The 14637-nt window shown below is 46.6% G+C and overlaps 3 protein-coding genes across 3 annotated transcripts; 1 reads left to right on the plus strand and 2 right to left on the minus strand.

Annotated features, from left to right (window-relative positions):
• Positions 1-353: 353 nt before the first annotated feature.
• V1508DRAFT_398595 (uncharacterized protein) lies at positions 354-1362 on the minus strand (the record flags this gene model as incomplete). Its single annotated transcript, XM_066938216.1, has 2 exons — positions 354-719; positions 1357-1362. The coding sequence occupies 2 exons, from the start codon at positions 1360-1362 to the stop codon at positions 354-356; spliced, it is 372 nt and encodes a 123-aa protein (XP_066794673.1).
• A 602-nt stretch (positions 1363-1964) lies between these two features.
• On the plus strand, positions 1965-2742 carry V1508DRAFT_405264 (uncharacterized protein; the record flags this gene model as incomplete). The annotated part of the gene is made up of 5 exons (XM_066938684.1): positions 1965-2294; positions 2365-2386; positions 2420-2476; positions 2574-2672; positions 2693-2742. The coding sequence occupies 5 exons, from the start codon at positions 1965-1967 to the stop codon at positions 2740-2742; spliced, it is 558 nt and encodes a 185-aa protein (XP_066794674.1).
• A 3683-nt stretch (positions 2743-6425) lies between these two features.
• Positions 6426-11061, minus strand: V1508DRAFT_357192 (ABC-2 type transporter-domain-containing protein; the record flags this gene model as incomplete). Its single annotated transcript, XM_066937020.1, has 5 exons — positions 6426-8243; positions 8295-8637; positions 8693-10328; positions 10382-10464; positions 10517-11061. 5 exons carry the CDS (start codon positions 11059-11061, stop codon positions 6426-6428), a joined length of 4425 nt encoding a protein of 1474 aa, XP_066794675.1.
• Between the last annotated feature and the right edge of the window lie 3576 nt (positions 11062-14637).

A 14637-nucleotide genomic window follows, 5' to 3' on the forward strand; every position in this document is an offset into this window, starting at 1 on the left:
GAAGCAAATCACCTTTTACCCGAGGATCTAGAACAAGTGCCGTGTAGTACGTGTCCGCCATATCCATGAAAGTATAATATTTCTGAAACTTTTTAATACCTTCCTTGACTGCCAAACCAAGATCCTCATCCAGGCTTTTGAAAGTTTCTTTACGTTCCGAAGCGTCCTTGAGCAGATCATGCAGTTCATAATAGATTGCGAACGTTAGACTAATCTGCGGTCGCTTTTCAGATACGAAAAGAGTGAATCTGTTGAACTTGGAAGTACCGTATGAATCTGCGCAACTCGGACCCATTCTTGTTGTAAAGGGAGGGAATTCCTTCTGGAGTTCAAGGAATTTATTCACTTGTTCTTTATTTATACTTTTGGTCGTACCACTCATGCGCAATCTCCTTCTGAGTGAAATACGCCCAAAACCATGCCTTCTTTTTATCTGTATGAGGACGGACTGATGGCAGGGCGATATCGTCCGAGGATATTGCAACAATTGAAGAATCAGCACCAGGTTGCCTAGTCGACGGCGAGACGGAATCCGAAGGTAAAACCTCGACGTCGCTAATGTCAATGAAAGAATCGAGTTCTCTTTGACCGAATATGGGGTTAGCTGATGGCCCAGGAGTTGGACTCTTGGACAGCTGATCTTCCGGTAAAACTTCACTATCGTAGCCGTCATTGAGGGCGAAATAGTTTTTGGCGATACCCTCTGGTTTCCATTTTAACTATGCGGGTCAATAAGCGCTGGATAGTTCGTATACAAATCTATACAAGAATTGAGAGCTGGTAGAAAATTCGGGTCCTGAGGGTTAGATATATATTCGGCTCGCTAAACTAGCCTTTAATAGGAAATGCTTTAACTTATTTAATTAGTATCGCGTGATTTGCGTTGATATTCGATCGAATACGAATATTCGAGCCGATATTATTCGACCTAAACCTTATTTGTCGAATACGAATATCGAATTTTATCGAATGCCTTTGAAAGAGTCGGATATATATCGAATACGAATATTGGGAAAACCTGCCGATATTCGTATTCGAAACAGCCCTAACTATGAGAAAGCTTACTTTACTTGCAGACCACTATTCAAGAGCAACTGGATTGTAAATTTGTGCCTCTTTTTATTCAATCTATTTGTTTGTCCTCAGCGTGGGCATTTCAGAGCATATAATGAAAGTCACGTGCATGACTATACGATTTTTTGCGAGTAACCAACCTCAGCGCTCGTATAGTTAATCGTCAAGTTTTACATGTACTCGTATAGTAATCGTATTGGACTTTACGAATACGAATAACGATTAATCGCAAATCGTATACACTGGATTACATAGACAATATACTTGTCAGCACACGCGTACCGGCATCGTCGATGAGCATGAATTTGAAGTGTTCTGCCTGAGCCGCACACATTTAACATCCCCTTGCATCATTCGCACTTCCGTTACGTCTACTTTGTCTTATTCATTCTGTATTGAGGCACGCTTAGTCAATATACTAGTCTCCTGGTTCCTGGTTCCATTCCGTTCCAGACTCTGTTAGATTTGCGGATATTGTCCGGTTCCTGAAGACCATTGTGTTCCAGACTCCGTTAGATTTGGTGATATTGTCCGGTTCCTGACGACCATTGTGCTCCAGACTCCGTTAGACTCCGTTAGATTTGGTGATATGGTCTGGCACATGAGCGATTTGCTAAGCAAGCCGGCGAGTTGTCAGTGTTAATTGTTCCTGGTACGAGAGTAATGTAATAGTTGTTGAATGTGGGCCCCCTAGTAGGACTATGGAATATGTACATATTGATAGAAGCAGCCAGAGGAGACGGGTATAAATCGACATGCTTCCTCTCTCCCATCGAATAATACATCACAAGGTACTCATCTTTATATTCCATCTTAGCTCAATTGGACGTATACTAGCCTCAAATTTAACCTGCGCTTCCATCAGACCGGACATCGACCAAATGGATACGATGGTAACGCGAGGTAAACGCATTGACTACTTCATTTCCAATGATGGAAACGATGAAGAAGCCCCTCTCGAAGATCGACTCGATAGCTCTCACCACCATGACTCTGGTGATAGTTTTCCTGATTCCGAGATCTTTCCTTCTGAGTCAGCCTCAGCAGTTGAGTCTTCACAGGAGATTCCAGATGATGCTGCCCTGACAGCTCAGCCTCAGTCTTCTCGAGATATTGAGCTTTCAAAGTCCGAATCTAAGAGTCGGCAGTGTTGGGACTACTTTGATATAACTGAGGTTAACCGGTCATGGATTCTCAAAACATACGGAAGACGATCGATCGTTAGATCTGCTGTTCAGTATTGGACGAGAAAACTGGACAACAATGTAGCTGGAAGACAACTGATTAGAGACAGAGCTCGACAAGCAATATGGTAGAGCACCTTCGAAAGCGACACTCTATTGAGGCTCAGGAACGGCCAGAGCCAGCAAAGAACCGAAGTCTTCTATCTTAACCTACATCGGTCAGAGAGAAGCTCTCATCCCAGAAACTTTTGGAGAAGAATATTCTGTGGTGGATAGTAGCTGATAGGTAGCCCTTCACGACTATTGAATCGGAAGCTTTTCGTCAAATATTTCATGATATTCCGGGGATTACGCTTTCTTTTATGTCCCGTAGTGTTCTTCGCCAAAGGCTAGTGGATGACTTTGCCGCACAGCGTGCCAAGTTGCAAGAAGAGTTATTGCACACCTGCAGAACAATAGCTCTTTCTCTTTACGTGTGGACTAGCAAGAATAGTCTCCCAATTTTGGGAGTTATTGGCCACTGGCTTACCGAAGACTTCCAATATCGAGAGAAAGTGTCGGAGAGAACCTGGCGGCTGCGGTAGAAGGAACACTCGGCGAATTGGAGCTTAGGCGAACACTCGGCGAATTGGAGCTTAGGCGATAACGCCAGCAACAATGAAAGCATGGTTTCAGCATTGTATGAAAGTCTTCGAAAAAATATGGACACGCCGTTCGCTTTCGGCGCCAAGACAGCTATGTTCGATTTTAGCGCATATTCTCAGTTTAATTGTGCAAGACATACTCCATGCTTTGAAGTCCGGTACTGCTGGAGAAGCTTGTGCAATGTGCGACAGTTTGAGCAATCGAGAAGCATGCTCCTTTGAGGACCAAGGTGCCCTAGCAAGGTTACGGATCCTTGCGCTATGGATTGATCGAAGCCCGCAAAGACGTCAGAATGGAAAGAGGTATGCAAATTTCTTGATTTGCCGGACAAATTCATTGAATACGACGTGGACACTCGCTAGAATTCAACATTTCGGATGTTGAGCAATGGCTTGCAAGCGAGGACACAAATAAACAAGTTCCTGCAGCTGCAAAGCGACCTCCCCATGCCGTGCTTCAGTGACAGTGACTGGGTTCGTCTCCAGCAGATACACGACATTCTCTCAATTCAACGAGCTCACCTTGTCATCTCCAATAGGAAGCCGCAAATCAGTCTGTCTGACAGTTCCGATGTATTACGAACTCCACGAGTTACTTGAGGATGCATCGGAGCGGAGTGGAAAGTTCTCGGCAATCGACAAGGATATTGCTGACGCAGTTAAAAATGGGTTGCGGAAGTACAGGAAGTATTATACCTTCATGGACGCAATCGATACTTACTACACTGCACTCATATTGGATCCTCGAGTTAAGGGTGATCTAATTCAGGAAGAGCTCCGAGACGATGACGATAGTGGTCGCCTTATCTTGAGGCTATCCGTAATGAGCTTCACTTTACTTATCAAGTTACGGAGCCTCTGAACTGTATCCCGCACCGACTTACGCTGCGCACGATGATTGAGAGTCCCGGATGCTGAGCAGACTTCGTCCGGTGGACTCTCCCAAAGTTTCAGACATCGACTGATATTTCGACACTGCCCGCGTTATTGTTCCCGATACCAAACAGCCTAATTGGCTATGCGACTGGTGGCGAAGAAACAGAGAGGAGTATCCGCAAATGTCTCTGGCTGCTAGGGACTATCTCGCCATTCCGGCATCTGAGGTATCGGTCGAGAGGATGTTCAACTCCGGCCGAGATCTGCTTGGGATATGCCGACATTCCATGAAGGCGGAGACCATGAGGATGCTCATGCTCATGGACGATAGATATAAATAGAATATGTGAGGATGGTAGTCTCGGTTAGCCTGGAGAGAGAGTGAGTGTGCGTTTTTTATAGTGCGTTAAAGTGTTTGACGATCCGTTGACAAGGGTGGTCTAGTTTCATTTAATTTCATTTCTTTCCTTTCAGATAGTAATTTTAGCTGAGTTAAAACCGCACAATCTTTAAGTACGTAATTCAGAGGAATTTAATCCATTTAATCTCGAATACGAACCTCGAAATTCCGCTACATTACAGTGAACCTTGGACGTGATCTTATATACTACGGCGGATAAATATCCGCCAATTTGTGACCTGGCGGATATTTATTCGACATCCATATCCGCCAACTTAAAATGCGGCGGATATTTATTCGAGGCGGATAATTTGGCGGATATAATCCGCCATATCCGCCCATCCGTCACAGCCCTAGTTGCATAATGATCTACGAGGACGTTTTGTTATGCCATATATGCTTATGAGAAGGACCAGCAGTGCATGAAAACGAGTCCCGAATACGAAAACCAAGGCTCATATTAGATACACCTGGCAATTTAAGGACGCGATATGAATTTTGTCTTGCCACAATTGTACTATACAGTGCTGGAATTGCCTTGATCACAAAGTGTTAATCTAGCCTCGGAATCGTGACTCACAAAGGGCAGCAGGTTGTAAATAAAATTAGCTAGCATTCCCAAACATGCGCCAAGAATTGCAGCTCTGATGATTCCAATTAGCGCCTCAGCGCGGTAACTGCCTTGGTATATTATCGTATAGTTAGTGTTAGATGCCAGCCCTGATAGTGGGAACAATGTTACAAAACTATTCATGATATTAACACATCGTCTTGTCCACGATAGCTGCACTCAAGCACGGAAATTTCCCAATTTAGGTTGTGTCATGACGCCCTACCTGACCGAGCGAGGACACCAACGGGCAACATCCTTTTGATCCGTATCAATGTAAAATCGCTGCGTCCCACACATTTCGCAACCCGGTGATTAGTACCTTTGTTCAGCAGGACACCGACGCGAAAAATGAGAGCGGTAAGCCTCTAGCGGTTGTCACCGTACAGTCTTTTAATAGCCTCGTGCAACAATGTAAACGATCGTGGACAAGCAGCAAATAAGAAGGCGGAACTTAATTTCTACTGTCGAGTATGCCGATATTGTCCTCTCGAGACGACAAGCTGTAGGCGACGAAGGTTGGGGAGTGTGGAGGGTACTTACTTACTCATGCCAGCCTTGGGCGAAAGGGAATGATTGGCCTCGCATAGAGTCTGTCATGTTTAGAGTAGAGCTGTGTTGCATAACTGACCATCAAATATCTGTCCCAGATAAAGTATTCACAGTCGATCCGGTAACGCGAGGTTCACTGTCAGATTGACAATAATATATCATCGGTCAATTTAGACGGGTTGCGTGCGACAACTTGACTTTATGACCATAATACAGGGCATTAAGGTGAACCGCGACAATGCCCATGTGCAGCACTTTCCACAATTCCTAAACCTTGAGCCAAAACAGCAAGAAAATAAGGACTTGAAAGAGTTCTTGCGACTCGTGCTTCTGTTGTCCGTAGTCAATCGCCGCCTAAAACAAATCCTTGACGCTGATTATTGTCACCTGCTTCATTTCCTTCTGAATCGACAGTCGTATTCGATCCGTCGCACGCGTTTTCCAAACTAGTGACAGGTGCCACCTAGTATTAGAATATTACTACAATTTGCCTGATGTGAGATCAAGAAGACAATAAATAGCTTGAAGGCGATATGATGATACCGTTCGCTGTAAGTGAGGGACAGGTCCATCAATAGGGTCCTATATATATGGTCCTATATATATAATCGACGAACACCTCTCCGTAACGAAAGTAAAGCTGGATACCAATATCGATGTTCAACCGAATATCCAGCGAGTACGGGATTATACAAAATTACTTTCGTTGGTACGATTGCGCACGATCCATGACGTACACGCTCGCCGTGTCACCCGACCTTGGACTCAAATTCTCCCCTTTTGCTCATATCTTGTCGGTAGTATACATTGTCATATCCACTTACTTCTCGCACTGCATTGCCAATTTTTAACGCGGAGACCGAAATACCAACTCGCTTGGCCTCGTATTCGGCAGCCTATGACAAACGCATCCGCTCACATTTTTCAGGATCACTAAGTGAGTGTCACTACTGTAAGATATCGGCATAGCATTTAAATGACAATTCCAAAAATCCTTGTCCATACCAACCAGTCTATTACACTACTATATGACAACAGAAACCATGCTATGTAATTCTCAACGAGTGTCACAATTTGTAAAGCGCTTACTCCTCCTTCTTCTTGGACCGCTTGGGGACACGCATCAACCAGTACAAGAAAATGGCACCAAAAAGGTTGAAAACAATGTACACCCACATGAAACCAAAATTTCTCCACCTATGAGAATAGCTTGATGAGACACTAGCTAAGAACGTGTTCGTCGATGCAACAGAGCAGAACCTGCAAGCCGAGGTGGCATTGGGATTCATAATTTGGCCACCAGCATTCGACACGTATGGTGCCATGTACTCGCCGCACGTCAAATTCACAGTTGGATCAAAGGAGAGAAGCTCGATATCAGAACAATGGACCTGCGTATTGGCGACTCCGACAGACAACATTGCATCTACCAGATATGTAAACGGTGATACACGGTACATGAATATCCAGAATCCAGGCATGGCAGACGGGCTCACAAGAACGCCGCAGAAAATCAAGCAAAGCGAGAAAAACAAGTTGGCGAGATTAGCGGCTGTATCCGCAATTTCTATACCGGCAACTATCATGTGCGCGAAGGTCGATGTGAAGATGAAGAAGGCCACTATCAACAAGAACATAAGAGCGCCACGTTCATGCACCTGGTGCATTGGCTCTGCGTTCTTGTACAGGCCTATCGGATAATACCATGAAAAGTAAGTAGTAAGCGCGCAAAGAATTTGCCACGGAATTTCTGCGACTATGTTCGCCGCCATGAATGTTTGCCACGAGTATGTTTTGGAAGGACGCTCACGGACTTCATAAAGCGAACGCTGAGTAACGAAGTGAGGCATCATCTGAGCGCACAAGTTGCCGAAAATCATGAACAGCATGAAAATAGCAAACATCTGGTTTTGAAGACCCTGCAAACTGGTGCCTGCATTCCAGAATGAAAATCCGATGAATAAAGCCGCGGCAGTAGCAAGACCGACCTTAGACCAGATATAGGTCGGTGTACGATAGTATTGCTCACAAACACGCTTCAGCACTGTCAAAAATTGTTCCGCATATCCAACAGAGAACTCCTTAGTTGACGTGGCGTCGGTCTTTAGAGGAAGCTTCGACAATTCTTCGCGCATCTGATCAATTTCTGCACGAGCAGCAGCTCTCTCCGGACTCTGCATCCAAACCTCAGCCCAATCCTTGACAGCGACCGACCCTGGAGCCGCACCAACAACTTCTAACATCCATTCTGCAGGATTCGCATTAGGAGGGCAATGATGTGAACCGTTTCTCTCAAAGTAACTCGTCAATGTCTCTGAGTTTTCACCTATCTCGCCAAAGTATACTGTCTTACCACCCTTAACCAAAAACAACAAACGATCGAACTCCTGGAACAAAACAGCTGACGGCTGATGAATAGTGCAAAGAATAGCCTGGCCGTTGTTGGCAAGCTTCCTCATAAGAGAGCAGATGGACCAGGCTGTCTGAGAGTCAAGACCTGAAGTAGGCTCGTCAAGGAAGAGAAGAAGCTCAGGCTTAGCCGCAAGTTCGACTCCGATAGTAAGACGTTTGCGCTGTTCAACATTAAGACCTTCACCGGGAACGCCAACGACAGCATCAGCATAGGACTCCATCTCTAGAATGCGGATAACTTCATCAACATAGGCAATTCTCTCGGCACGCGGTATTTCGGCAGGCTGGCGTAGGACCGCGGAGAAAGTCAGAGCCTCACGAACGGTGGAAGTAGACAAGTGAAGATCCTGCTGTTGGACGTAACCAGTTTTTCTCTGGAACGACGAGTTACGCTGGTGACCGTTAACTAACATCTCACCGGTGACGACACCCATGGTAACGCGAGAAGCCAAGACATCGAGAAGAGTAGTCTTACCGGCACCGGAGGAACCCTTGATGATTGTCAGTCGGTCGCGACACTGAATCGGTGTGTCAATACATACCATAAGAGCAGTCAGAGTACCAGGTTTCACAAATCCATCCACAACGTTGAGCAATCTTCTAGGTTCACCTTTGATCTTGATATCGTAGCAAACATCTTTCCAGAAGAATATGTCAGTTTGCTTCTGCAAGTTGACTTCGCGAGACGACGAATCAGATTCGATATTTTCTTTGTCATGCGAGAGAGCGTTCTCCTCGTCATCAGCGCTGTTTGCAGCAGGAGGAAGTTGACCACGCTTGAAGACAAGCACTTCACCCTTGGACTTGGCAGCCGAGATGTATTCGGTGGCAGTGAGATAGACACCGCAGAAGAATACAACAAAAGCCCAAACGATACCCAAATTCCTACAGTAACCGATTAGTAATATATTCTGATGCACTAGGAAGAAAATATAATGACCTCCACAAATGAGATTCTTCGTAGTCGAAATTCAAGCGAATGTAATCATCTCCCAACACATTGTCTTGACCTGCAATTGCACCAACGACACTACAAATACGCTCATTAGGATCAATGTCTTCATATCCTGAGCCAGAAGGTACAAAAGTTGAGCAACTAAAAGTCCGATGCCTGAACTCGTTGATCATCAAACTCTCGAAGCCATATGCAATTGGGTCGAGATAATTGAGCCATCGGAACCATGGATGCATACCTCCCGGAGGAATAGTGAAGCCTGTATAGATAACAAGCAACAGAATGAGAATACCAGCCGGAGCCATCGCTTGAGAAATTGTTCTTGAGACGGAAGCTATAGTTCGGAAAACCATAGACATTGCCATAACAACCGAGAACGAGAATAGCAAGAAAGTGAAGAATGCGCCGACTTCGCGTCGCAAGTTCGTCATGAAATAAAGAGTTAAGTTAAACGCCAGACAGACCATAATCTTGAGGGGCATGTCGCACAGCATGGATGCTACAGCCTCCGTGAATGGATGGTAGAATGCATACCTCGTGTGCTTCTCGACAATTGGCCGCTGCGCATACAAGGTAAGAATTTCAAGTGCCGAAGCGAACGCGTTTAACAAAATGGCAAAAAAAAGTAGAGCCCCACGAGAGTAGAAGGAGCCGGTGGTCTGGGGAAGGTTGTAGAAGACAGACGAGACAACGAGAGCCATGATAACATTGGAAATGATAGTGGTGAAGAATAACGTCAAATCGCCCCTTAAGCGCTGGAAACCACGCATAACGCAAAGCTTGATCTGCATTGCGATAGAAACCGTGTATGGAGACTTGACGCTAATGTGATCTGCCTGGTTGGCCTTGCGAGACTGGGTGAAAGAGTGGAGAGAAGGACCGTTGAACGGATATTTCTTGTCAAATTCGTCAATTTCCTGCATCAACAGCCGTCGGACGTCGCTGTCCTTCCATCGCTGGGCAAACTCATCAGGAGTTCGGGGAACTCTGTCCTCAAAGCCAGGCTGAACCATGCGCTCACTGGGGTTGGTGAGGGAAGTCAAGAAGTCGCCAGTGGTCTGACGCTCGGGACAAGTGAAGCCCATGTCGAAAAAGAACTTCTTGGCAATCTTGGTGGAGCCGAAGAAAATCTGACGACCCTGGTAGAGAACAATGACTTTGTCGAACTCGTCATACGCGTCCTGGGAAGCCTGATAAAGTGAGACAAGCGAGGTTGTCTGCGTGGTCTGCGCGAACAATTTCAAATTGCGAATGAAGGTCAGAGCAGTCGCAGAATCGAGACCACGCGTCGAATTGTCCCAGCACTGGAGCGGTGCACCGCCCAACATGGCCTCGGCAATGGAAACTCGTTTTCGCTCACCTCCAGAGACCCCACGGACAAAATCGTCACCGACCTTGGTGTTGACGGTATGACTTAGCCCGAGCATGGCCATAACAACGTCACGCATGTGAGCTGCGTACTGCTCACGAGAAACGCCATTGATGCGGTTGCTGGGAGTGCGAGCGAGTGCAGCGAAGTAAAGCGTTTGACCGACGGTCAAGTGTGGGAAGTGAACATCTGTCTCGGCATTGTAGAGAACCTCACCGCGGAACTGGCTCTTCATGAGCTTGAACGAAACGCCTGGGAGCGGTTATTAGCTGGCGTCACTTTTCCCATGACAGTAATTGACATACCCTGATAGTTCATGTAGCTAGCTTTGTCGAGGAAAAAGCCGTGTGTATCACCGGCGACTGTCTTGAGGAATGTGGAGCAACCGCTGAAGCAGTGTGAGAAGAGTCGACTGAGGGCAAATGGTAGCCTTAACGTACCTGCCAGGTCTACCGAGGACCATTAGCATCTCACCGGGTTGCAGAACACCTTCAAAATCGCGGAGAATCTGAATTCTTCGTCGATTGGCCTTAGTGATCGAATTGACCGAGGCGTTGACAATGTCGAGAACAACGTTGAGTGCGGTCTTCTGGTAGTCAGTGCTGGACCCGAAACCGTGGGCGGACAGTTCCTTGAATGCAATGCCGGCCGTTCTGACGGGGTATGTCTCGGGATCGCGGGAGACGATATCGAGCATAGCTTTGATAAAGAACTTTGCCGAGAACTTCTCGGAGAATGGGTCCAGTCGGGGATCGGTCGAGCCATCGAGGAAAGGGTTGAGGCCTTCATTGGACTCGGGCTGAACTCTTCCAGGGTCGGAGTAAACGGAAAGTTGAGTAAGCTGGCGGGCAAGCTGGGTGACGCGATCTTCGTATTCGTTGTCTTCGTCTTTTGTGCACAAGCCGTCGGAGGAGTCTTCTTTCCGGACGTTGCTATGCCACCCATCGGCAGCAAGGTAGTTCTTCTCATTCTCAGCAAGAGACATTTCGACCAGTGCTGGAGAGAGAAGAACGCGTGTGGAAAGGACTAAGCTGAACTGAAAGCGTGACCTACGGAAAGGGCTGCGTTTATGTACAGCTGCCCGTCGGGACCCGCGAGCCCGGGAAGCCGTAGGCCGGTGTGGGTGCGCTGAGCAAGTCTCCCACCAAGTCATAGACAGGCTCGGGTCAGGGTGGTGCGGCTGACTGCGGCGGTATCCGTCGGCAAAAGCCGTGCGGCTCCCCGGCTCACTCAGCTGCCGGGAAGTCAGCAACCGTATTTACCAATGCTCGGATTCCGTAGTCATTTGTACAGACTCGCGCGCTCACTTCCTGCCTGTGGAGTTACTCGAATGCTATGATACAGTCACCGCGAACTCTAAGCCGCCATCTGGTAGGGCCTACATGACCATGGCTTCCGGCTTAGTGGCGAATGCCAAAATGGATGCTCTCAGCTGATAACAGGTAACGAGAGATCAGCACATATCAACCACGCCCCCGCTAAGTCTTTGATATTCACAGGTTTTTTTTTTCACCTGTCGTCTCCCTGTCAGGAATTGATGCCTCTGTTTATATGCTCATCAATATGCTAATTTGAATTTACAATTTTGTAATCATGGGTGATCCTCGCTGAATCATGAATTACGATAAAAGTACCAAACGATTTCTGCAGCGAATACGACCGCGAATGTGTACAGTCTTGAATATCCTGATTCGATACAAGACGCAACTCAATATTCAAACATAGTTCAACACCGTCCATTTGGCCGCAAAGATATAGACCACGAGAAAGGCTTACAATATATTAGTGATAGAAAGTCTTGTGAAGATTAGTATGATACAAGCTGGGGAAAGACGCTAATGCAAAGTAGCATGATATCCGAACTTCAGTTAAGCTAACTACTTGATGGGTTAGGGTAGTCTGATGTTAACCTGGGGCTCGCCTGTGGACTGTCCGACTCAGCCCGTCAGAAATGGCAAGTTGAGAGTTGCCATGGAAACCAAGGTGACTTGACTGGCGGCATAACGGCGAGCAACGTATCCGAGAGACCGAACACAAAGCGTGTGGCAAGCGCGGAAATGTCTGCACCATACATCACTTCTCCGGTCCGTGCGGCGCGGACTCCGGCTCGTGCGGCTCCCGTGTCCTGAGGAGGCTGTGTCCCTGAGGGCCGCTAGATGTTGCCAGTCGGCCTTAACCCAATGCCGACAGTCGTCTAGAAGGTAGTCTGCAATGGAGTAAGTCCAACATCCCAAGAACCAAGCCATACAAGGAACAGGGTTAGGTTTTACCTAGATTCTTTGTATTACCACTTGGGTTATTGTTTGTTCCCGGACTATGCCATTGTCCAACTCTTGAGCTTAACTATCTGCTCAAGAATCTATAAATGTTAAGCTCGAGGATCTATAATCTATACATATGCGAGTACAGCTACGCACTCTTCGAGTAGAGAGTAGCTGTATGAAGAGCCTCGTGTCCGTACCATCTGGCTTTGCTAGATGGCATGCAGCGCGGGACAACGGGGGTTCCTCAACTTAACTAGGGATACTTATAAGAGCTTCTTGGAGCTTCAATGCACTATGCCTCTTTTGGACACGCTAAAATATCAATTGGTATCATACCATTTTATGCACCGCCATGATATAGACTTACCCTGAAATTGTCTACAACTGATTTTCTTATGATTACCTCGGAGCGAACGACGAGTTATGAAAGTGGAACGCGTTTGCGTATTGCTCTAGAAATATATATACCTTTTCTAGTCCAGATTCCCATAGTTACAATTCCATGAATCTCCTACTTATATCATATCAATATTCACAGTGACAACAGATGCAAGACGCAAGTGCTTGTAAAAAGTTGGCTGTTCTATTGTCGTTAGTCGCACCACTACCTCGAACTACGCTCCGCCTATTGGCATGCGGCGCGATTATGCAAGATGACAGAGCAACGAATTTGCCAAATAAGTAGATAAACAAATCTGCAGTTTTATCCATTCCCGTAGCGATCCACAGCACGAAACCAGATGCGATTTTTATCGAAAAAACTCATGACCTCCCGAGTTAGATTCGCCGACTTATCGATGCGTCACCGGATAAATGCTACATTGGTTTTGACATTCGACTCATGCTATTTAGACCAATACACCAATTCCGCAACTGAAGAATAACATATCTTCATCAGCTCATACTGAAGCTACTCCAATGACAGAAAATTCTTCGATCGAGAAAATCACGAAATGGGTCTGAATTTTTAATGATGCGGAATATTACGGCCGAGCTTCCCGGGATGTCGGCGGCCGGCGCCCCTTAAGTCCGTTGAGATGGTAGGACTCGGTGACCAGGACGTCCTCCACCTCACCGAAGAACGCTGCCCACGCCAAGCTCGCACTCACCAACCCTCGAGCCGGCTACAGCAACTCCCGGAAGGCGAGCAGACATTGGCAGAGAAGCGATAGAAAGAAAGCAAACGCCAATATCGGTTCAGGATTCTCTGGTTGGTCTCTTACCCCTAGCACTGCACGAAAGTTCGCGAAGGAAAGTCCGATATCATGATGATGTACCCTTCTCAGATCCGCTTCGCGACCGCGACATGCGACAGGACTGTAAGCTCCATGAATAAGGTCCTGCAGGACATTAATAATCCTACAGCAATAGCGGGCAGTTGTATCGAGAGCTGGCCCAGATGAAATATCCCGCCCAGCATGAGCGTTCGCAGTGAAGTTCAGTTCTAGCGCGAATCGCTCGCCGATCTCAGCGGAACAAGATCGTACTCTCAGAAGGCGATGATGCTTAGCTCATTCACCTGTACATTTGTTTTGTCATTGTCATTGTCATTGTCATTGTTGTTGTTGTTGTTGTTGTTGTTGTTGTTGTTGTTGTTGTTGTTGTGCTTTAGCGTCTAAATACAATAAAATAAGTTTATTATTTATATTTCCTTCAAGCAAAATAACGTAATGTATGAGGAACCGGGTCATATGGGGAACCTGGTCACTAAATCCGAACTTCTGACTTTGACCTTGTCCTACGCGCCGCGCAATTGACCAAATAACTCGGACTCGCTCGAACCATTCTCTACTTCTTCCTCTTCTTCCATTTTATCTTCTTCTACAATTGGACGCTTGCGTGGCCGCCCACGTGGTCGTTTTGCCTTAGGCTTCTCCTCCGCCTTATAAACGATTTTCAACACTTCCTCTGTACTAAACACAAATTCGCCATATAATTTGATCCTCTTGCCCTTCGTTCGTTTCTTGAATCATATGAAGCTGCATTCTGACTTTCGACCAGCTGGGTCATTCGCTTCACATATCGCCGAGTTTCGCGATGCAGGGGATTCATTGATTGCTGCAGCTGTATTAAAGACCGAATTTGCGTGCTTCAGCTCTGTTCCGTCTGGAGGAGAGCTCTTCAGGATGGAGAGGTCAAGAGTTGTTGTCGCACTCAACTTGATACCCCCGCAACCTGCCCGAGTGTTGCGGAGGAGTTCCTCACGAGGGGTGAACCTGCTTTGCCTCTTCACTCAAAGACCTGTCTGCTGGATATGCATAACGATTAACCTCTTCGAGCTCGGTGGGCCAGGAATC

The sequence above is a fragment of the Lipomyces doorenjongii genome (assembly GCF_038497915.1).
Source record: "Lipomyces doorenjongii strain NRRL Y-27504 unplaced genomic scaffold V1508scaffold_40, whole genome shotgun sequence".
Classification (NCBI taxonomy): Eukaryota; Fungi; Ascomycota; class Lipomycetes; order Lipomycetales; family Lipomycetaceae; genus Lipomyces; species Lipomyces doorenjongii.